General features: G+C 44.2%; 1 protein-coding gene across 1 annotated transcript; it reads right to left on the minus strand.

Moving 5' to 3' along the window:
• Positions 1-204: 204 nt before the first annotated feature.
• On the minus strand, positions 205-2,283 carry LY6K (lymphocyte antigen 6 family member K). Its single transcript, XM_063079289.1, has 4 exons — positions 2,202-2,283; positions 1,988-2,137; positions 1,588-1,689; positions 205-476 (listed from the first exon to the last, which is right to left on the minus strand). Exons 1-4 carry the CDS (start codon positions 2,281-2,283, stop codon positions 205-207), a joined length of 606 nt encoding a protein of 201 aa, XP_062935359.1.
• Positions 2,284-22,667: the final 20,384 nt, after the last annotated feature.

Consider the following 22,667-nt stretch of genomic DNA (forward strand, 5'->3'; position numbering starts at 1 on the left):
GTCAACAAAACCACCACCAGGAGATGTGGACTTGCTCTGAATGCGAGCTGAGGAGCTCCTGGGGCTTACAGCCAACTGGAATAACTGGGAGGTCAGACCGAGAGGTAATCAATGGAAAACACGTTTAATGTGACAAGTTCCAAAAGCATGCAGTGAGTCCATGTTCTGGAAGGTCCAGCCCATGCACTTCCTGGCTCACAGCAGTCAGAGGCCAGACATGGATGCCAGAGCCAGGAGCGTCACCAGCCCCACATCGCTGCACCTCCTCTCGCTTGCTCTCCCAGCAAATTCCCTGAATGCCGTCTCGTTGACTGCAGGCCCAGCTTCATTGCACAAGTTTTCTGTACAACACTTCACGTATAAGAAGGGCAGAGGCTTCAAGAGAATAAATGGCTTGGTTTTCGGGCGGGGCATCTCAATCACTGGACAATATTGGGAGCATGACTTCGCAACCAAGAAGAAACGTGGAAATATGCCTAACAGGAAACAAAGGCAGAGCGAGGAAAGCATGCTAATCCAAAGCCCCTACACCAAAGCCTCACCCCTTGGGGACCCCTCTCAGAGATCCACACTCATAGGAGAATCTGGGGGGAGTCAGGAGCTGTCCTGAGGAGAAAGAGGGGCAGGCCTTTGTGTTCAAAGCTGCTTCGCTTCGGGAAAGGGGTGGCTGTGTGCAGTGTGGCCTTCAGGTGCCCCGGCCCTGGCCTGTGCATGTGCACTGGGTCTGGGAGTCTCTCTTAGAAACACACATGCCCTCTGTGCCCCAACTTTTCAAACACAGCGTTGGCTCAGGCCTTCGTGCCCACAGACAGACACACGGGGGCAAGGGACTCCCGCCCATCCTGGCCATGGTCCAGGTGTTGGGGCTAGCCTCTGAGTGGGCCAGGCTCAACTGTGGGCTGGGGAGCTCATCTTATTACCTCACCTCATCTTACTTCATGTGCAAATCATTTTTCCATGTTAACTTATAAAGTCCACATTGGCTAAACTGGGTCTTAACCACTGCCTCCATGTACAACAAACTTTCTAAAACATATTAGACTGATTAACTGAATTTGAATTCTCAAGCCCTGAAGACACCACTGTGGGCAGAATGTTGTGGGCATTCAGATTCCCCTTGGGGGAGGTGTTCATGTGCCCAGAAGTTCTTCGGTGAGTAAAAGATAGAGCAGTGGTCTCCAAACTGTTTAAAGCAGGCGCACTTCTGGGAACACACGTTCACCCTGCACCCCGATCTCCATACATCTCTCGTAAAACCTATCTAGACACAGTGGGGCATTTAACATCATTAAAGCTTAATTTCTCATTTAACAATGTATGAAAATAAATCTCTATTTCTTCCTACCCCCCAATTTCTCATCTCCACGACTGTTGAGGTGTGCCTCCCTACGCAGCCCCAGACCTGGGGAGCCCTCCCCACCTGCTTTGAACCCCTGCTTTTGAATTTTAAGACTTCGCTCTTAAATTATTTTTTTTAAGTCACTTTATATTAGTTATTCTCTATGGGAGGAAAACTAGGTAGACCCTAATTCCTGGAAGTATGCTATGAGCCTGCCTGTGGGGCCCCACGTGAACTGCGACACTTACTTATGACAGCAATACTGCAGTACTGGTCATATGCTCCACAGATCTGCGAGTTCTTGCAGTCGAAACTGTTCTCCTGCTCACAAATGTGACACCTCAGTCTTGCTGTGGACGTGGGGAACAAAAAGGAGTGGAGAATGTTACAGTCCCCACTGCTATCAGATGAATGCCCATCACCCCCCGAGCTCGTCCAGCACCAGTGGGTGCCCATCTTTCCTACGCCCCACCGCCCACCTGTTTCACCTCAGTTCTTTGTGTTTTCTCCCAGGGGTTCTCGCATCCACGTACAAGGCGTCTGACCTGGCCCCCTCCAAGCACGCACATGCATCCTCACCTGGACGCAGCCCTGTCCCCCGACAGACACACGGGGCCACACCCGCTTCACACGCAACCCGCATCTCACCTCCCCAGCCCACCAGACCCTGGCGCCTGCCCACTCCCTCGGCCCGGCCCCGCCCAGGAGCCCCCTCGGGGCTGGGGGAGCCTCCTCCAGCAGCCTTGGCTTCAGCCTGGCCTCCCCAGGGAGGCAGGGTCCCCGAGCCGACAGCGGGGTCTGGGACACGAGCCAGGGTGCCGCCCGCCCCCAGGGGCCGAGGGGCCGAGGGCGCGGGACTCACGCCCGATTTGCGGCTCCGGCCCGGTGGTGTTGGTCCCCACGCGGGGCAGGCCCAGGGCCAGGAGCAGGGCGAGCAGGAGCATCCTCCGCAGCGGCCGGTCCTGCAGGGGAGGACCGGGGTCAGCGGCGCCGGCCGGAGCGTCTGTCCCACGTGTGAGCGCTTGTCCGTGGCCGCAGCGCCCCCTGCCGGCCCGGCTCCTTCTGGAAATTTCGCCGCCCCCTGCAGCCACGTGCAGCGCCCCCGCCACGCTGGAGGACGCGCCCTCCTCAGCCTGGGCCCTGACAGCTGGGTCTTTCCTAAAGGACTTTGCGGTGCGTAGTGTCCCGTGACCCAGCTGTGCCCTGGTTTATTTAAATGGCCTCCTTTCGTGAACGTCGTTGTTGATGCTGTTTTTACGTTTATACACAGTGCTGCAGTCGTCCGTAGTGTCACTGCTTACACATGCAGGTGCACCGGGAAGGCCACCTCCCGGGAACCAGGTGCACAGCCAAAGCTTGCGTGTATTTGCACTTCAGACGAGTATGCCCAGTCGCTGCATCCGGTCACTGGACAGTCTTGTCCTCCCGTCACTGAGCGACACCGGCCTCTTCCCGTGCACGGTCAGCAGAGGTGCGTTCTTTGTTCATCCTTCGGGTTTCCACCAGTCTGACAGGTGAGAATAGCATCCTGGTGTATTTTTAATTTGCATTCTTTAATTATGAGTGAAGTTGAGCAAGTTTTTGTATTTGCAGTGGATATTTGTATCCTTTTTATGGGATCTCTCTCTGTGTCTGTTGTCTGTTTTTCTGTTGCTCTCTTTATGCACTGTGAGATTATTCTCTGTCAGTAATAAAATTCCAAAAAAACCCTCTTTTTTTTACATTTGATATCAGTCTTGGTATTTTTGCCAGGGAGAAGTGTTTGTGTCTTAGGCCATTTGGGCTGCTGTAACAAAATATCTGAGACTGGGTAATTTATAAGCAACAGAAATTTATTTCTCACAGTTCTGGGGCTGGAAAGCCCAAGATTAAGACCCGCAGGTTTGGTGTTTGGTGAAGGCCCCTTCCTCATAGATGGTCTTTATAGGTGTCCTCACATGGAGGAAAAGACGAAAGACTGAACTGCTTCCCTCTAGCCCTGTTATAAGGGCACTAATCCCATACAGGAGGGTGAAGCCCTCATGGCCTAACCACCTCCCCAGGGCCCCATCACCTTGGGGGTTAAGTTCCAACACACATTTTGGAGGGACACATACATTCAAACCATAGTACCATGACTTATGTGTTTGAGTCATAGTTTAAAAAGTCTTCCACAAAGCAAGGTTATAAATGAATTCTTCCATAGTTGCTTGGTCCATTTGGAGCTTATCCAATGTCACATTTTGTCACATGACTACTCAGTTGTCTCAACACCACTTATTATCAGGTCCGTCAAGTCTCCTGAGATGCTCTCCAGCGCGTGCATCTGGTTCTCTTTGTGGATGTTTGCATCTTTCCCCTGTTGTGCCTGTCGATGCAGACACCAACAGCACACTGTTTCAGGGGTTGGGTCTGCAGATCACAGTTTACTGTGTGCCAGGCCCTCATTGTGCTTTCAGAATTTATTGTTGCTGGACTCTTTTTCAGTTTGTCTGGTTAGGAGGTAGAAAGCCACAAGAGAACATCTCTCTCATCCTAACAACAGCCACAGCAAAACCAAGAGAAAGCAGAATGACCTACAGATGTGTGACTTTTCAGCCCACCCAGAAGCTGAGGTTACAAGGCAACCAGGTGAACAGAGTTCTAAAGAGAGGCAAAGTGCTCTGAGGAGAGACGGGGCCTCCAGCGAGTTCCCTCTGCGCAGTGTGGGAGTAAGCGAAGAATGCTGTGGGAGTGGACAGGAAGGAACTCCACAAGCCAAAATTGTGACAAATTCTTAAAGATAAGTGTAGACAAACAAGAAAGTATAGAGACCTCAGCAACCCTGGACACGAGAGAATCGAAACCTACTGATGAGTACTTTACACAGGTGTCTATCAGGTGCTCACAAGAAAGTCTGGGGGGCAGGGAGGACACCAGGGAGAGTCCTTTCAGGTACACACAGGCACAAAACCCTGTTCTGTTCCAGGCCCTTCTTGCATTCTAGGCAAAAGCCCTGAGCCCCTGGGCAAAGCTCCACAGCATCTGGGGGAGGGGAGGTGAAGGCCATGGTAGGTTGGGTGAGGGGAGGGAGCCTGGTGGACCCAAAATAGCCCCCAGATTCACAGCAGAGTTCTGTGACTGCTGGGAAGAGCAAGAAACGTTCCCACCCAGGGCCCATCACAAGTATAAGGCAGCGTTTGGCTGTCTCCACAAGGAGGGTCAGGATGCCAAGGACGCCCCACACCTGAAGCCCAGGACATGGGGCCGAGAGCCTGAGACTGAGGCTGGACCCTGTTCCCCACCATGGGTGAACCCAGCAGTCTACCAAGGGGGGCGAGTGTGTGAGAGACCTTTCCTCTGTGACGCAGATGTGCAACGTGTAGCAGCGAAGGAAACCCCCCACCAAGGCCACACAGTAGGCAGAAGATAGCGCCACCCCTGTACTAATTTGAAGGCTGCGGTTCTCAGAGGGTAATATAGCCACGACACAACACAAATCCATTTACAGGAGCATCAGAAAGATGAAATACTTGGGGATAAACCTAACAAAATATTTGCAGGATTGGTGTGATGAAAGCTACAGAATATTGAAGAATTGCGGAAGACCTAGGCAGTGGAGATAAACACTGTTCATGGACGGGAAGATTTAACAGTGTTGAGAAATCAGCTCTCCCTAAATTGACCTGTAGATTTATCCCAATCCCAATCCCAATCAAAATCCTAGTGTAGAAATTAGCAAGTTTATTTTACTTTTTAAGGTAAATTTTATTTATTTATTTTTATTTTGGGGGGTACTCTTTTTTAATTAAAGCACAATTGATTGTACATATTTGTGGGATACAGAGTTGAATATCAGTACCAGTGTATGATATGTGATGATCAAGTCAAGATAATTACTATACAAATCTTTACAAATGTAATCATTCTTTGTGACCCTTAACCAATTTCTCACTAACCTCCTCCCCCTCCCCCTTTCCTACCTCTAATAACTATAGTTCTGTTCTCTCCTTTTGAAAGTTCAAAAATTTGAAAGTTCAGATTATTGTGATTGTTCTTTCTTTCTTTCTTTCTTTTTAATTAATTATTTTTTTTTTTAGCTCCCTCTTATGAGTGAGGACATGCAGTATTTCTCTTTCTGTGCCTGGTTTATTTCACTTAACATAATTTTCTCTGAGTTCATCCATGTTGCTGCGAATGGTAGTATTTCACTCTTTTTATGGCAGAGTAGTATTCCATTGCATATATAAACCACATTTTGCTTATCTAGTTGTCCATCGATAGACATCTATGTTGGTTCCAACTCTTGGCTATTGTAAATAGAACTTCAATAAACATGGGAGTGCAGGTCTATTCCTTTGGGTATACATTCAGCAGTGGGATTGCTGGATCCTATGGTAGATCCAACTGTAGTTGTTTGAGAAGCCTCCACACGGCTTTCTGTAAAGGCTGCACTAGTTTATAGTCCCAGCAACAGTGCAGGAGGGTCCCTCTTTCTCCACATCCTCACCAGCATTAGTTATTCTCTAACTTTTTGATAATAGCCATTCTAACTGGCATGAGATGATATCTCTATGTGGTTTTGATTTGCATTTCCTTCATGCTTGGTGATGTTGAGCATTTTTTCATGTGTCTATTGGCCATTTGTATGTCTTCCTTTGAGAAACATCTGTTCAGCTCTTTTGCCCATTTTTTAATTGGGTTATTTGATTTTTTTACTGTTGAGTTGTTTGAGTTCCTTGTATATTCTGGATATTAATCTCTTGTCAGATGTATAGTTTGCAAATATGTTCTCCCACTCTGTAGGTTGTCTTTTCACTCTGTTGATAGTTTCCTTTGCTGTTCAGAAGCTTTTTAGTTTGATATAATCCCATTTATTTACTTTTTCTTTAGTTGCCTGTGCTTTTGAGGGCTTATTAATAAAATTTTTGACAAGCCCTACATCCTGAAGTGTTTCCCCTATGTTTTCTTTTAGGAGTTTTATAGTTTCAGGTCTTATATTTAAGTCTTTAATCCATTTAGAGTTTATTTGGGTATATGGCGATAGAGGTACAGGTCTAGTTTCATTCTTCTGCACATGGATATCCAGTTTTCCCAGCACCATTTATTTAAGAAGCTGTCCTTTCTGATTTTAAAACTTAGCTTGAAAAGTGAAGGACCTAGAATAGACAAAATAATTTGGAAAAAGAAGAGGAAAGTTGGAAGACTTAATATCAAGTAGTTTAAGACTTACTACAAAACCACAGTAACTAAGACAGTGTGATGCTGCAGGAAGCTTAAACATATATATCAACAGAACAGAACAAAGAGTCAAGAAATGGACCTACACATGTGTGACCAATCGATTTTTGACACAGGTGCTAAGATAATGTGGTACTGAAAGTATCAAGAATCGCCTCTTCACCAAATGTTGCTGGAACAATTGAGCAACCATATGCAGAACAAAACAAAAGAAAACAACCTTGACTTTCCCCTGACCTCACATCATACACAAAAACTAATTTGGACTGGATCATAGATCTAACTGTAAGAGCAAAGATATAAAACTTCTAGAAGAAAACAGGAAAAATGTTTATGGTCTTGGGTTAGTGAAAGAAGTTTTAGATAAAACACAAGTAATGAACCACACAAGACGAAATGGATAAATTGGACTTCAATTAAAAAAAAACAACCCTGTGTTGTTCAAAAGATACTTTTAAGAAAATGGAAAGATAAACCATAAACTGGGAAATAAAATTTTCAATGCACACAACTGATAAGGGTTTGTAACTAGAACGTGTAAAGAAGTCTTACAAGTCAATAAGAAGACAAATGACTGAATGTTTTTAAAAAGTGCAAAGATTTAAACAAATACTTTACCAAATAGGTATGTGGATTTTAAATAAACATGAATGATGCTCATTGTCATTAATTATTGGGGAAACACAAATTAAAACCATGGTGAGCTTCCACAGTCTGCACACTGTAATGACTGCAATAGAAAAGACAACCTACAAAGTGGTTACAGTTTCACAGGCTAGAAAGTCCAAAGTCCAGGAAACACATCTGGTGAGAGTCTTGGTGGTGGTGACAGTGACCCAGGGGTCTCACATGGCAGAAGATGGTGGAGGAAAGACAGCGAGCAGCTCATGCATTGTCTTTTTAAATCCCTCAGAACCACGCCTCTCACCACCACTTTTAATCCATTCACTAGGCACTGTCCTGCAATCTAATCACCTCCCCAAGGCCCTGCCGTTCAATTACCATAACAGGATTTCCCATCCTCCCAACAGTCACCGTGTTGGGAGGATGGGAAGTCATTCAACCCTCACTGAGTTTGGAGGAGGGACATTCAATCCGCTATTTATAGGGGCTATTGAAAGAACCCAGGAACCAATCAAGTGGAGTCCCTTATGGCCAAAGCTGGATTAATTTGAGCAAGAAAATAAAAAAATAATAGTGCTGAATTTTTTTTTAGATAAAATTCACATAACCTAAAACTTACCATTTTAACCATTTAAGATGTACAATTCAGTGACTTTTTACATTTGCAATGTTGTAAAACCATCACCACCATCAACTTTCAGAAGATTTTTATCAGCCCCTGAAGAAGCGTCGCATTCATCATGTTCATCAAGCCTTCCAGTTTCCCCTCCCCAGCCCCTGGCACTCACTAATCTGCTTTCTGTCTCTATAAATTTGCCTCCTGTGGATATTTCATTAGAATGGAGACGTACGGTATGTGGCCTTTGTGTCTGGCTTCTTTCCCTTAATCTAATGTCTTCAAGGTCCATCCACACTGCAGCGCGTATAAGTACTGCGTTTCTTTTTATGGCTGAATAGTATTCCATTGTGTGGTTAGATTACATTTTGTTTATCCATTCATCAGCTGATGAACATCTGGGTCATTTACACTTTTTGGCAATTGCAAATAATGCTGCTATGAACATCCATGTACAAATTTTGCTTGAATTCATGTTGTCAACTTTTTTGGTGTGCATACCTGGGAGTAAAATTGCTGGGTCACATGGTACTTCTATGTTTAACTTTTTGAGGAACCACCAAACTGTTTCCTGCAGGAGCTGAACCATTCTACAATCCCACCAGCAGCGCACGAGCATTTCAGTGTTTCTACATCCTTACCAACACTTGTAGTTCTCCTTTTTTAAAAAAACCGTAGCCATTTTACTAGATGTGAAGTGGTGTCTCATTGTGTTTCTCATTTGCATTTCTTCAATGACTGATAACACTGAGCACCTTTTTATGTGCTTGGCCATTTATATATCTTCTTTGAAGAAATGTTATTCCAGGTCATTTGCCCGTTTTTAAATTGGGTTGTTTGCCTTTTTGATATTGAGTTGTAAGTTTTTAAAATATATTCTGAACATTAGATTGTTGTCAGATATGTGGTTTGCAAATATTTCCTTCAATTTTGTGGGTCATTTTTTCACTTTCTTGACAGTATCCTTTGATGCAGAAAAGTTCATTGTTTTTATGAGATCAAGTTTATCTATTATCATTTTTGTTGCTTGTGCCTCTGGTGACATATCTGAGAATCCATTGCCAAATCCAAAGTCATGAAGATTTATCTCCATGTTTTCTCCTAAGAGTAGTTTTAGCTCTTACACTTACATCTTTGATCCATTTTGAGTTCATTTTTGTTTATGGTGTGAGTTACACATCCACCTTTGCTCTTTGCATGTCTATATAAAGTTGTTCCAGCATCATTTGTTGAAAAGATATTCTTTATTCATTGATAGGTCTTGGAATCCTTGTTGAAAATCGATTGGCCATAATTGTATGGGTTTATTTCTGGACTCTGTCTTCTGTTCCTTTGGTCTACATGTCTGTCTTTATGCCAGTACCACAATACTTTGATTAGTGTAGCTTTACAGTAACTTTTGAAATCAGGAAGCATGAATCCTACATTGTTTTTCTTTCTAAATTTTTTTTTTGTCTGTTTGGAGTCTGTATTAGTCTATGTTCTGTTGTTTATAACAGAATACCTGAAACTGGGTAATTTATAAAGAAACAAAATTTATTCATTACAATTCTGGAGGCTGGGAAGTCCAAGGTCCAGGGGACACACCTGGTGAGGGCCGTCTTCTTGGTGGGGGTTCTGTACAGACTCCCATGGCAACACAGGGTATCACATGGTGAGAATGGCATGAGCTTTTTAATGTGCTCTCTTGCTCTCCTTATGAAGTGATCAGTACCACTCTCCAATAACACATTAAACCATCAACCCATTACTCCATAAGGAGATCAATCCATTCATGAGGGTACAGTCTAATCACCTCTCAAAGGCCCCACCTCTCAAATACCATAATTGGATTTCCCACCCTCTTAACGCTGTTACAATGGGAGCCAAGCTTCAATGAATTTTGGGTAGACACTCAATCCACAGCAAAGTCTCTTGAAATTTTATATAAATTTTAGGATTAATTTGTCCATGTCTGTAAAAACGGTGAAAAAATTTCAGTAGGGATTGCATTGAATCTGTAGATCAATTTCGGGAGCATTGTCATCTTAACTTTGATTTCATTATCATTTCTCTTATTATATATTTTTTAGTGTTTTTCTTTGCAGTTGCCCTGGAGATTACAATTACAATTTTAGTTTATAAGAGTCTATTTTGAATTAATACCAGCTTAATTCAAAGGATAGTTTTGCTGAATATAGAATTATTGATTGAGTTTTTTTGCCTCAGAGAATATGCCTCAGTGTCCTTCTACTTGAGTTTATCCTATTTGGAGTTTATGGAGCTTCTTGTAGGTGTAGATTCATTTCTTTCATCAAATTTGAGAAGTTTTAGGCCATTATTTCTTCAAATATTCTTTCTCCTTCCCTCTGTTCTTTCCTTCAGGGACTCTCATTATGTGTACGTTGGTACAGGTGATGGTGTCCCTTGGGTCTCTTAAGCTCTGTCAATTAATCTTCACTCCTTCTTCCTTCAGATCCTCCGAGAGGGTCATCTCAATTGACCTATCTTCATGTTACACCTCTTTTCCCTGTGTAACAGATACGAAGACAAGAATTACGTGAATACTCAAGCACTATGTATGCATTGAGGCCCGGATGGACTGCACTTCAGTCATTTCTCCATTAGGAGGAGCAAAACTGAAAGTGGCAGCTGCTTCCAAAGTTAGCCTCTCTCTTCTATTGTAAAGATAAGGAAGTTTTACGAGAAAATTCAGTTTATTTAAACATTACAAAGACACAAGGATATCGTCAGAATTATGACTAACAAATGGAAAACTAGTAACATCACTGAAATAGACAAGGTGACATTCCATAATGCAATTTGCAAGAGATTAAGTCGATCCACCAACAAAAGCTTGATCTTAGCAAACATTCTCTTCTTACAGCAATTTCCCAGTATCTTCACATATAAATCAGTAGCCTGTCTGTCCTTGAGCCAGCAACCTTGCTGTGCTACAATTCTCTATCTTACAACAGAGACTTTTAGCCTGGGGAAAATTTCCTGTCTTTTGTAAGGTTAACATTTTATATGTACTTTAAGAAGTTAGGCTAAACCCGAAACTGCAAGAAACTAGGCCCTGAGAAATCTATTTGCTTTCTAATGTAAGTATTCTACGCATCTCCACATTCATGGGTTCTTCTGCCTGCTCCCCTCTGCCATTGAACTTCTCCAGCAAGTTTTTCATTTATTTCACTTTTCAACACTATTATTTTTATTTGGTCCTAAAAAATAATTTGTCTCTTTATCCATGTTCTCTACTTGGTGAGCATCATTTTCATCATCTCCTTCAGTTATTCGTATGTGGTTTTCTTTAGCACTTTGGGCATATTTAAAATAGTTGATTTAAAGTCTTTGTTAGTAAGTCCAATATGTGGGCTTCCCGAGGGACAGTTTCTCTTAGTTTATTTTTTCCTGTGTAGGCCACACTTTCTTGTTTCTTTGCATGATTCATAATTTGTTGTTGAAGTTTGGGCATTTTGAATATTACAATGTGGCGATTCTGAAAACCAGTTCTCTTCTCTGCAGGGTTTATAGCAGCTGCTTGTTTGTGGTTGTTGCTCTTCATATGTTGAGCGACTATTTTGAACTAATTTTATAAAGTCTGTAATGTTTTGTCGCATGTGGCCACTAACATCTCTGATCCATGAGTGTTGTGGTCAGCTAACGATTCAACTTAGGTTTCCTTATATGTCTAGAACCATAAAATAAGTTTCCTAGTCTTTGCAAATGGGTGCTATGTGCGTGCTGGAGAATATCTTCAACCCTGAGCGAGGTGGTCTACGGCTCTGCCTAAGCCTGCAGTTACTGCTTGCACAGAGCCTGGAAGTCAGCTGAAGGTGAGAGCCTAGGGTCTTCAGGTCTTTTCTAAGTGTGTGCCCAGCTGCGGGAAGTGGCCTTCTAGATTCCCAAGCGATCTGTCGGGGCTTTTCAAAAGTCTTATTCCCCAGGTCATCTCGTTCCCTGGCCTCTCCTCCCAGCCTTTCTGGTGTGTCTGTTGTTTTCCCTACTGCTGTTCATTGCTCCAGGCAACAGCAGCCAGTGAACTTGCCTTTTAATGTTCATGACAAATGCCCCTCTGGTAGCTGCCTCTGCCCTGGGAGAGTTTCATGGAAGACAAAATAAAGTCAAGCACTTCGAGCCATCCTTCAGAGAGCCACCGGATAGGTCAAAATAAATAACCACAATTCTTTGAGAATAAGGTCTGTTCTATTCCCCCAGTAGTACAAACCTGTACCAGGATTATAGGCTGTTGGCTTCAAGGCTGCCGCTGAGCGGGGGTTGAAGGAATGACATCAGGATACATTAAAATTCCGCAAAGCTCTCTTACTGAGATACAGCAGATTTTTCCTCATCATTTTCCTGATTTCTGGAAACTTTTGTTTTCAGAGTTTTGATAAAGTTAATTCTGATAGTTTTTGCCAGTTTATTCATTACTTTTGTGGAGAGACAGACCTTTGTAGTTCTCTAGTCTGACGTTTTCACTGACATCAGTGATAGTACCAAATTTTAATAAAATGAATATTCATGGGTTCATGCAGACATAAATAAATAAATACAGCTCTTCCTCACAATGGAATACTAACTCATACACGTGGAGGAAAACAGAGAATCGGCATTAGAGCCCCACAGGAACGATACAGACAAGATGTATGAATGAATGCTAACATTAGTGAGCATGAGTTTAAGGAGAAAGATAATTTTTATAGTTTCAGAGTATCTGCCCCAAGATGCTTATCAACTACCAAGGGAAAAACAGTCACTCTAGTGGAGAGATCTAGCAGATGCCACCTAAACCAAGTGATTATGGATAACTTCGCCAGTGATGTGACCATGAACATGATTGTGAGGAAAATAGAATAGTTGAGTCAGGCCCCCTCACCTCAGGTCCAGTTGGGGGTGGTGCAACACATTCTTTGTGAGCAAGTTGTGTTGTCGGGGTGGAGTTAGTGCGCATTCACACCCATGTATTTTTTTAGTTTTGTTGCTATTGTGTGTTCTTGAGCTTGTGAAGCAGCCTCTGAACTGCTGGATGGGAGAGCTCGTGTCTAAAAATAGAGCATATTTACTTCGCTGGCAGCTGCTCAGTTTTTCTTTGGACTTTGCCAGTAGCAGTGGAGTTTCTGAGTTTCTCTTTGGACTGTCTAGCTCTTAGACGTGTGTGTGCTGAATAAAGCTTACTATTCTTTCACCCAAAGTTCCAAGGACCTTTCTTGCAGTTACCTACCTCGTAGACCTGCGTGTGAAGGGTTTGTGATCGAGCCTGGACAACAGGCTCGAGGGGTCTGTGAGCTCCAAACCCAGCCCTAGCTCTACAATGATGAACTCCTCAGGGTGGTGCACCGAGGTGCGCACAGCATCGTTTTTGTGGTTTTCTTGAGAAAAGTGTGTAAACTCACTCCAATCACCAGAAAAACCTCAGACAAAGCCAAACTGAGGGTCATTCCACAAAATAACTCATCAGTGTTCAAGATCATGAAAAATGTCAAGGTAATAACAGAAAAGGAAAAACTGGCAGTGTTACAGAGAAAAGCAGAATAACATCTAAATTACATGTGGGCTCTTGAATAGGGTCCTGGAACAGGAAACTAGGTGATATTTGATTAAGGTATGTAACTTAGTTAATAATATTGTAATAATGTTCATTTCCTGTCCTCAATAATTATACTATGGTTATATAAAACATGAACATTATGAGGGTGGGGTGAAGGACATAAGAAAACTCTTTGTACTATTTTTGCAGCATTTAAAATAAAAAGTTTAAAAAGTAGGAAACTCAGTCGCAGAAGCCAATACGTGGTATTTAGAGGGAGAATTCATGTCAGTGTCCTTCTTCCGACTCCCCCAATATGAAACAAAACAAAAAACCAAACCCAAAATCAAAACAACAACCGAGCCTTTGGCCTAAAAGGGATTGGATGTCTTAGATCACTAGAGATAACCATGTGGGCTTATGAAACACTGAATATGCAGATTCCACTATGCAGAGAAAACACATTCCTTGTGCCCAGTGGAAATGTTCACATAGCAAGGAATTGCACCCAGTGCCAGCCAGAAAGGAGTGTCCAAACACAACTTCAGGTGAAATGCCAGGAGGACAGAGCTGGTGCAGAATTGGCAGTGGATTATTTTAGATCCTTACCAGTAGCCTCATAAAATGTGTTAGCTGAAATGGACATGTACTCTACCCTAGACGTTGCTTATCCTGTAACAGAGCCACCCAGATAGTATAACTAAACCTTTGAAAAAATAAATTTTTTATCGGTTTGGGCCAGCTGGATATATTTCTGCCAATCAAGGTACACATTTTACTGCCTCCAGGAAACAAAACAGTTTTGTGGGTCCCCTCCCCCATCACTCATGCCCTGTGAATGTGGCCACATTGATGCAGTGAACAGCTGGGACATTTGTTATTCAAATCAGGTGGTAAATGTGGTTTAAAGGGTTGGCTTAGTTGTTGAAATGTTTTTTCTCTTATACCAAATACGAGAAGAATTCAAGTGGAGACTACTGGATAAGTTTCTGGGATCAGGATGTGGGAGTGAAGGGTTGGAGTGGGTGCAGTTACGCCACTATGGATCTTTCCCAACTCATAAACATTTTCCCTCCTCTTTCTGACTTGGACCAAGTTTCAACTTGTGTCCCTGAGGAAAGAACACACAGCACTCAATTAAAAGTCACAGCCTTGACTTTTACAAGGAACATTCCTGAAGGTACTGTATCCTGGATCATAACTTTGCTCCTGCTAATAAAATCAGGGCTTTTGTGGCTATCACTCCATGTCCAGGAAGTAGGCTTAGACCTGTAACTTTGCGTTTTAACCTGGTAAAGCATATTATGTTTTCGTGGAGATGAAGCAAAGAGAGGCCCTGGTTACACTGATGTTCCACATTTTCTAATGAGCCAGAGAGATCAAGCTGAAGAGAGAGACTTTGGTCAAAAATTAGGCAATAAATGGAGAGGGGTTGAGATTGTGTCCAGGGGGACGTAGGCTCATAAGTGGGTTAGAATCCCAGGGAAAGGTGCATACAGCAATGTTATTCTTCGGAAGCGCTTCTAACAAGAGAATGGCACTCCTAGCCACATCTCAGGATCAGTGCTAACCATGGTTGATGCTGAGAGAAGCTGCCTGGCCTTTTTTCTACAGAGAAAAGAAGTTGAACTGATGTTCATTTATGGCTACTCTGCCTACAGACTCCTGCTGAGTAATTTATAAATGATGTGCCACAGGGTCCCTGATGATTTGACTGACCAGTAACTCCCTGGTCACAATTGATGGGCTATATTTACTACTTTTTATTTTTCAGGTAACCTGAGAAAATACTACCCTTGAATCATACACAGCGGAGTCTTCTGAACAGCTGAGTATCTGCATACTTAGGACTGTAAGTCAGGATGAAATGGCAACGGGTAGGTCAGAGCTGCATTAGCTCTGTCAAGCATATACACAGATGTAAGTATGGCTAGAATGTCCCTATGGAGAGTGGTCATGGAACCTGACAGCATCAAAGGAAGAGGACTTGGGTGGCAGGGGCCACATAGCACTACTGACTCTCATTTGGAGCTTTGAATGAGCTGCTTATGGTGAGCCTGATAGCAGAACCAGATTGAGATGTATTTAAGAGATTACCCACTGAGGATTTTATGAATGTACAACACGTCTGGGTTCAAACAGTGCTCACAAATGGTACAGCATGCCAGAAATACACAATGGCAAAGCCCGTGGAGTAGCTGGACCAGCACTGGCTACACTGACCCAGTTGCAACTGGGAAATTTAGAAGCCAGTCACAGGCATATGTGCATAGGACAGTCTTTGCGATGGTTCTTATCTTAGGCATGCGTGTGAGGGCCCTCCCTTCTCAGCCTCCTGGCTTTATGTATTTATTTCGTTACAGCTTGACGCAGTGACTGTTTTGATTCTTACAAATTTCACATTTCCTCCTTTCGCTCATGATCATTCTTCAAAAGTATCACTGCTTAGTTATCTTGTAGTTAGGTTTTAATTGTTCCTCGGTGCTGGAAAGGACCTGTCCCAGTTGTTGGTCCAGTCCCACATCTGAGGGATGGCTAGCAATTTTGTGTCAGTGTCAAAACCCTTTTAGCCACATTTGAGCAATAGGAGATTTTGAAGGAGTGGCTCCCAGGCTGAGTCTGCCTGGAGTCCATTGTTAATTCAATTCTGTCTGTTCCAAAGATTTGGCTATCATTTTGAAGCACTGGGCTGGCATTACTCTACTAGGAGTGTTGTTTCTTCAGAGCATGGACAGGTGACATACAAAGTTTAAAGGAAATAATATAAAACAAGACCAATAAGAGCGTAACAATTCTGGTTTTCACAATGGTTCTGAAGCAAGGGTTCAAGCCTCCAGGTAACCAGCTAAACAAGCTAGAACGCCATGGGGCAGTTGTCACAGCTACTGAGCCTGTTCTCTTGTTGTCGGTAGTTGGGTCTCACTTTTTTTTAGAGTCATTTATCCAGATACAGCATGTAGTATTAGCAATAGCACGGGCACCTCTTTATTTAACCGATAGCTAATGTGAAGTAATTTCATCACTTAGTTTCCTGTGACCGAGAGGCATTAGGGATGTTGTTAAAGTTACCCACTGGTGAAGTAAAGGGTTTCTTAGGTCAGGTTCTCTCAAGTTACCTCCAGTGCTACCTATTGGAAACTTTCAATCACACTATTATGCCCAGTAAAAACGGTAGGCATAAAAAGGGGTAAGCATCTCATTAGAATGTTGTGGAATATACTATAAAGCAAATGTACCTCACAGGGCCTGGTTTTCCAAAGCCTTGCAGTTTCAAATATTGACCTTGTGGAGGACTGGAAATTTTCCTCAGGCTATAAAGTCTCTGGTGTAAGATAAAGATTTGTAACACAGCAAGGTTGCTGGCTCAAAGACAGACTAGTTACTGATTGATATGTAACGATCCTGAGAAATTGCTGTAAGAAGAGAATGTTTGCTAAGATCAAGCTTTTGTTCATAGCCTTACTGGAATGTCATCTGGCTTGTTTCACTGAAAGTTACCAGCCTATATTGTTAAACTATAACCCCACCTATGTTCTCTTCCTGTAACTTCCTGGTCTGGAAAATAAATGCAGGAAGAGAACCCTAATTCAGGGTTAATTTCCCAAGGAAGGGATGCCTCTCACTGGAGGGTGCCTGGGAAGTTAACCACTGCGGGGCCTCTCACTGCTCAGAAGAGATGGGCTTTGAGTAATGCTTTGCATCTCAGTCACCCAGGGGAAGTGGGGTGACAAATCCGTGGGGGGCAAAGCAACATAAAGCAACAGAATATGAAGTCTTCTTCTCATCCTGGTTTGCAGTTTGAATGTCTCTGGTTCTGGCATCAGGCAGCTTGGTAAACTTTATGTGTGGCTCATACGTCAGGCATGAGGCTTGTTCCTTGAAATTTGTATCAAGTTGTCTAGCTTGTAGGGCTTCAGGAACAGAGCCTCTTAAAGTCCCTACCTCCCAATACTGTTGCATTGACAGCTGAATTTCAACAGAAGTTGGAGGGAGCATGAAAATTGTAGCACCCCTCAGTGGGCAGTTTGGAGGGTACGAGTCCTCACCTAGAATTGACTGGGGTCACTGGAAGGAATGACTGGAATTTGGATCATCTTAGCCAGCTGGGGTCTGCACTGTTGGAATCACTGGGAGAGGTCGGGGGTGGGTGGCAGGAAGTCAGCTGGGGAAGTGATCGTGAGCAAGGGAAATATTCATGAGGAAGGGGAGCTTTCCCAAAAGAGCAGCTTTTCCAAATGGGGGCATCTTGATGTGGTGCTTCCCGGTCAAGAACGGGCAGGAGTGGCTGTGTCCAGGGAAATCAGGCGGCCACTGGCTTCTTGCGAGTGTCATGTTTTCCTTGGAGGGGTCGGCCTGGTCTGCAGAGCATAGCAGTTGCCCATGCAGTGGCCTGGGCGTGTTCCCTTGAGCCTGCTTCTGAGAACAGGGAAAGCTCCTGGTTGTGAGTGGCTTCTCTCCTGGGAGCTCGTCTAGGCCAGAGGGCTGAGCTGTGCAGGCTTGGGGAAGTCCTTGGAGGTGGGGGTGGGGCCTGCTGTTGGAGGGTGGCTGGGTTGGTGATGGGTAGAAAAGGCTTGTGGAGCAGAAGCCAGATGCCTGCTTTCTCCTCTCTCAGGAACCTATAGTTTGAAATGCCGTGACTGTACTGCCATAAATGACTTCAATTGTCCCAACGTTAGGGAATGTCCATATGAAATAAGGTGCTGTATGACCATCTCCATTGGTAAGAATCTCCTTGACTTTCTGGCATGCAGCAAATTACTCACCATACTTAAGCCATATCGGGGGTAGGGCCAGTCCATTTCCTGTGGGTCCAGCCCTGGTATCCCTTTCTCTGGTACCTCCTGGGGGTCCAAGGGCACCCCATGGGCCATCTCCCTTCCTGTGCTTGAGACCCTTCCATTCCTGTCATTGAGTCTTTTCCCCTAGGGGTCTGAGTACATACCTTGTCCTTGAGCCCCCTACCCTTTGGCACTGCCAGCCACCCTCCTCACCACTGAGCCCTATAGTCCTTGAATCCCATCTCTGGGGGGTACAGGGCCACCACTCATTCTTGAGCTCCCTCCCATTTGGTGTCCCAGTTCCAATTCTCCTTGAGTCCCCATTCCTTTAGCGTCTCAGGTTCCCCTCCTTGTCCTTGTGACCCTCCCCCGAGGGATACAAACCTCTTCACCCTGCAGTCCTTGAGCCTCGCTCCCCACGAGGTCCAGTGTCTCCCTCTGTCTTTGAGCACCCACCCTTTCCTCCTCTTGGGCCTCCCTCCTCATTCTTGAGTCCTCTTCCCACCTGTCCTTAAGCCCCATTCCCTGGGGGTTCCAAGGCCACCCAGACTCCTAGAACCCCCAGCCCTCAGCATCCCAGCACCCTCTGTGCCTTTGAGCTGCCTCCCTCACCGGTTGAGGCCACTCTGCTTCCTTGAGCCCTCTCCTTTCTGGGGTTTCTGCCATCCCCATCCTCGAGGCCTTTTTTGGGGGTATCTTAAGCTCCTTCCCTTAGGGGTCCCTGGTCCTTTCACTTCCATTGCAACTCCATTTCCTTTAAGGGTGTGAGGGCTGCACTTGCCCCCAAGCCATCGCTGAGCTCTCAGTGGAGGGGTCTCAGCTTCCACCCCAACCCCCTTCCACTTCCTGCTTTATATTATTCTTTTCTGGCTCTTTGCTTTGATTTTTAAATTTATTGTCATTTTCTTACTGTTTTGAAATGGAATACTTGACTGTTGGTTTCCAACCTTTCTTCCTTTAAAGCCCTGCTTTTTCTCCCAAGTCTATTCAGGCTAATGTGTCAGGTTTCAATTTGTCGTATACTTTATTGTGTTTTTTATTTCTATTGGAAATGATTTGGGGCCCATTTATTATTTAGAAGTATGTTCTTAGTTTCCAAACATAGTAGGATTCTGAGTGCATTCCTGCCTAATGCCACTGTCGTTACTGCTGTTTGTGAAGGATCCGTCTCTCCTCCCTCGCAGCTCTTTCTGCCTTGGAATCGAGTCTGCACTGACTGTGCTAACGTCACTGATTCCGCCTCTCAAGTCTATGTGTCCTCTGCTTTGGGCTGTTGCTGTCATATATTTATTTGTAAGTATGTTGTAAACTCACTATTTCTTGTAATGGGTCTGCTGGTCACAACATATTCTAGCTATTTTGTCTAAAATCTACTTATTTCGCCTTCATTTCTGAAGACTATTTTCACTTCGCTAGAACAGCGTGCTTGCTTGTCACTGGGTCAATTATAAAGACGAGATTTATTTCTTACGGTTCTGGAGGCGAGGAGGTCCGAGGTTGAGGGGCCGCAGCAGGTGAGAGCCTTCTTGCTGGTGGTAACTCTCTTCAGAGTCCTGGGGCATCACAGGGGGAGGGGGCTGAGCATGCTGACTCAGGTCGCTCTTCTTCTCATAAAGCCACCAGCCCCGCTCCTGTGATAACCCATTAATCCCGTAACCCGTTAATCCACTTCATTAATCCATTAATGGATTAGTGCATTCATGAGGGCAGAGCCCAGCCCTCATGACCCAGTCACCTCTTAAAGGCCCACCTGTCACAACTGCCACACTGGGGTTTAAGTGTCAACATGAGTTCCAGAGGGGACAAACATTCAAGCCATAGCAGCTACTGTCCTTTTTTGCCCGTTCGTCTTCTTTAGGGGCTTTTAAGACTTTGTATTTTTTAAAGTTATTTTCAGTGGTTCGACTGTGGTGTGGCCAAGATTGGTTTTCCTTGTACTTATTCTGCTTTGGACCTGCTGAGTTTTTCAAGCTTGTGAAGTGTGACGCCTTTTCTTCCTATTGGAAAATTTCTCTAGCAATAACTGTTCAACATTTTCTCTCCACTTCTCTACCTTTGTGAGACAACAATTACAGACATGCTACATACTTGACTCTCCTCCATGCATGTTTCTTCCCAGTTTCTGTATATTTTTTCTTTTTCTGGGTAACTGTTTGGGTATTTTTATAGACGTGTCTTCACGCTTTCTAATTCCCTCTTTTGCTGAGTCTCGTTGGCTGTTAATATCACTCATGAATTTTTAAATTTCTAACATTTTGTTCTGTTCTAGAATGTCCTTTTGGTTCTTTCTGTATATTCTATTTTTCTGATGATATATTTTATATTTTTTAATCAATTTTATCTTTCTCTTTACTATTCTCATTATAATTTTAAAGCACTTGTATGCTAGCATCAGCATTTAGTGAGCTGTGGTTTTACTTCTATTTCCAATCTATTGATTGGTAGTTTATAATATTATGAAATCTATAGTTGGTCTTTGTCCTCAGTTCCTGGCACAGAGCTCCTAAAATCCTTCTAATTTCCTGAGCGATAGGTTGATAAGGTCATATTTTGTCATAATATTTTGCTTCCTGACGTAAGATCTTCTGGGTCCCTTGGAATCCGGAGAGTGACAAGAGAGTCTCTTTGGATGCTAATGAGGTGACTGTGGTGGGGCTGGATATCGTCAGGACGGAGGCTGATTGCCAGAAAGACCAAGGCCTGCCTAGAGGGCTGGAGCTCCCAGCCCCACCATCTCCAGGCAGGGGAGAGGGCTGGAGACCGAGTTAGTTACAGAGAAAACTAACTTCTAAGCCTGCGTATTTCAATTTATACCCGATAGTCTTGTATCAGATGTTTTAGTGGTGTAGTTCTGACATTCTGGTTCTTCTGCTTTGCTCCTGGTGGGTTAGTCATCTTTGCGCCTCTCATCGTCCAGAGCACGTTAGCCTTTGTTGTCATCTGTCTGCCGAGAGGCTGAGAGTCTGGGTGGAGGGGACGTCCCCTCCAGTGATGTGTCTCTTGGCTTCTGCCACACTTCCTGGGGTGGAACGATTCATGACCGCTTGCAGGTGATTCTCCTCCTTGGGCCTTATGGCACATACATCCTAACATGAGGCCGACTGTTGAGAAAACCTCTGGTGAAGAAAGAGATTTATAAAAAGTCATGTGATTTTGTTCTCAAATAACAGTAACGTTTTCTGCATCAATTTCTGATTTTAGAAATCTTTGGGGGGACGAGAAATAGATGAATACTTTCTTTAAGTGACACCAATACCAGCATTTTACTTATTGTGAAGACATTAGAGAGGCAGCTCCACAAAGATTAAGATAAAAGGCGAGCATGTCCCCTGTAGCCACCACTGCTAGTCAATATTTTGGAGATATTGGCCAATGTTATAGACAGTACAAATAACTTATTAACCAAAAAATTCCTAAAAATGAAGAGTTTCTATTTGCATTAGACATGACAGTATACCTAGAAACCTCTAGAGAACAGGTTATCAAACTACAATCTGGTAGTTGAATTCTGCCTGCTGCAACAAACATTTTTATTGGAAAACAGCCGTGCCCAGATTTTTTTGATTTTTGTTTTTTTATTTTATTTTTTAAATTTATTATTTTATGTTCTTTTTAAAAATTAATTATTATTATTATTATTTTACATTCTAAGATATTGTTGTGGAGCGGTTGAGGGGAGGGGGAGCAGGGAATGGGGAGGGGAATAGGGTGGAAGAAGGAGGAAAGAGGGGAGCTTGGTGGAGGCCCGTGGCACCCCCCTCATTCTGACAGGGGAGACCAGGGGGCTTCCAGCAGCAGCTTGGTCATTGCTGGGCTGGGTGGAGACATCAAACAGATGTGGTCGAGGCCCTTGGCCCCCCAGTGTCCTGGCTCAGGAGCCTGGGGGCATTTCAGGCACAGCTTGGTGGTCATCGCTGGGCTGGATGTGGATATCGGGGCGTGGCCAAGGCCCTCGGGGGCCCCCCGTTGCCCTGGCTCAGAAGCCCAGGGTGCTTCCAGTGGTGGCTTGGTGGTTGTTGCTGGGCTGGATGCAGTCACTAAGGGTGGGTGGCTGAGGCTCTTGTCCCTCACTCTCCCTGGCTTGGGAGCCCAGAGGGTTTCCAGTCCTTCTAGGTTTTAAAGATGCTCTTTGGTGGTGTTAGACCTTCACTGGTTAATATTAGAATTTTGTCTCTTATCTGTGGGTATTTTGTTTTTTTTTTCAGTTCTGTGTTGGATTATTCACTGTTCCCACCACTTAAACTCTGCACTGGAACTAATTTGTTGTCCTTTGGTTACTTCTGAAATGGGAGAACTTCCTAAGGGAACTAGCACTTGAGCTCTGCGGTTGAGCTAAATTGCTGCTTTGCTGCTGATTCTCTGAGGAAGGTTCTTTGTGCAGCTCAGGTTTTAATTGTTGACCTTGTAAGCACTTCCGGGTCTTATGAGGTCCAGTACACCTGGGTTGTGTGGAACCTCTGATTTGGGCCTGAGTCTTTTCAGCAAACTGCACCCTGCAGTTCTATATTCCTGACCAGTCTCCACTGAGTGGCGCTGTGCTGATCAGAGGGCAGATCAGCTGTCCATTCTGTACCCCAGTGTTCCCCTGGTGGCCAGTCT

The sequence above is a fragment of the Cynocephalus volans genome, chromosome 15, assembly GCF_027409185.1.
Source record: "Cynocephalus volans isolate mCynVol1 chromosome 15, mCynVol1.pri, whole genome shotgun sequence".
Classification (NCBI taxonomy): Eukaryota; Metazoa; Chordata; class Mammalia; order Dermoptera; family Cynocephalidae; genus Cynocephalus; species Cynocephalus volans.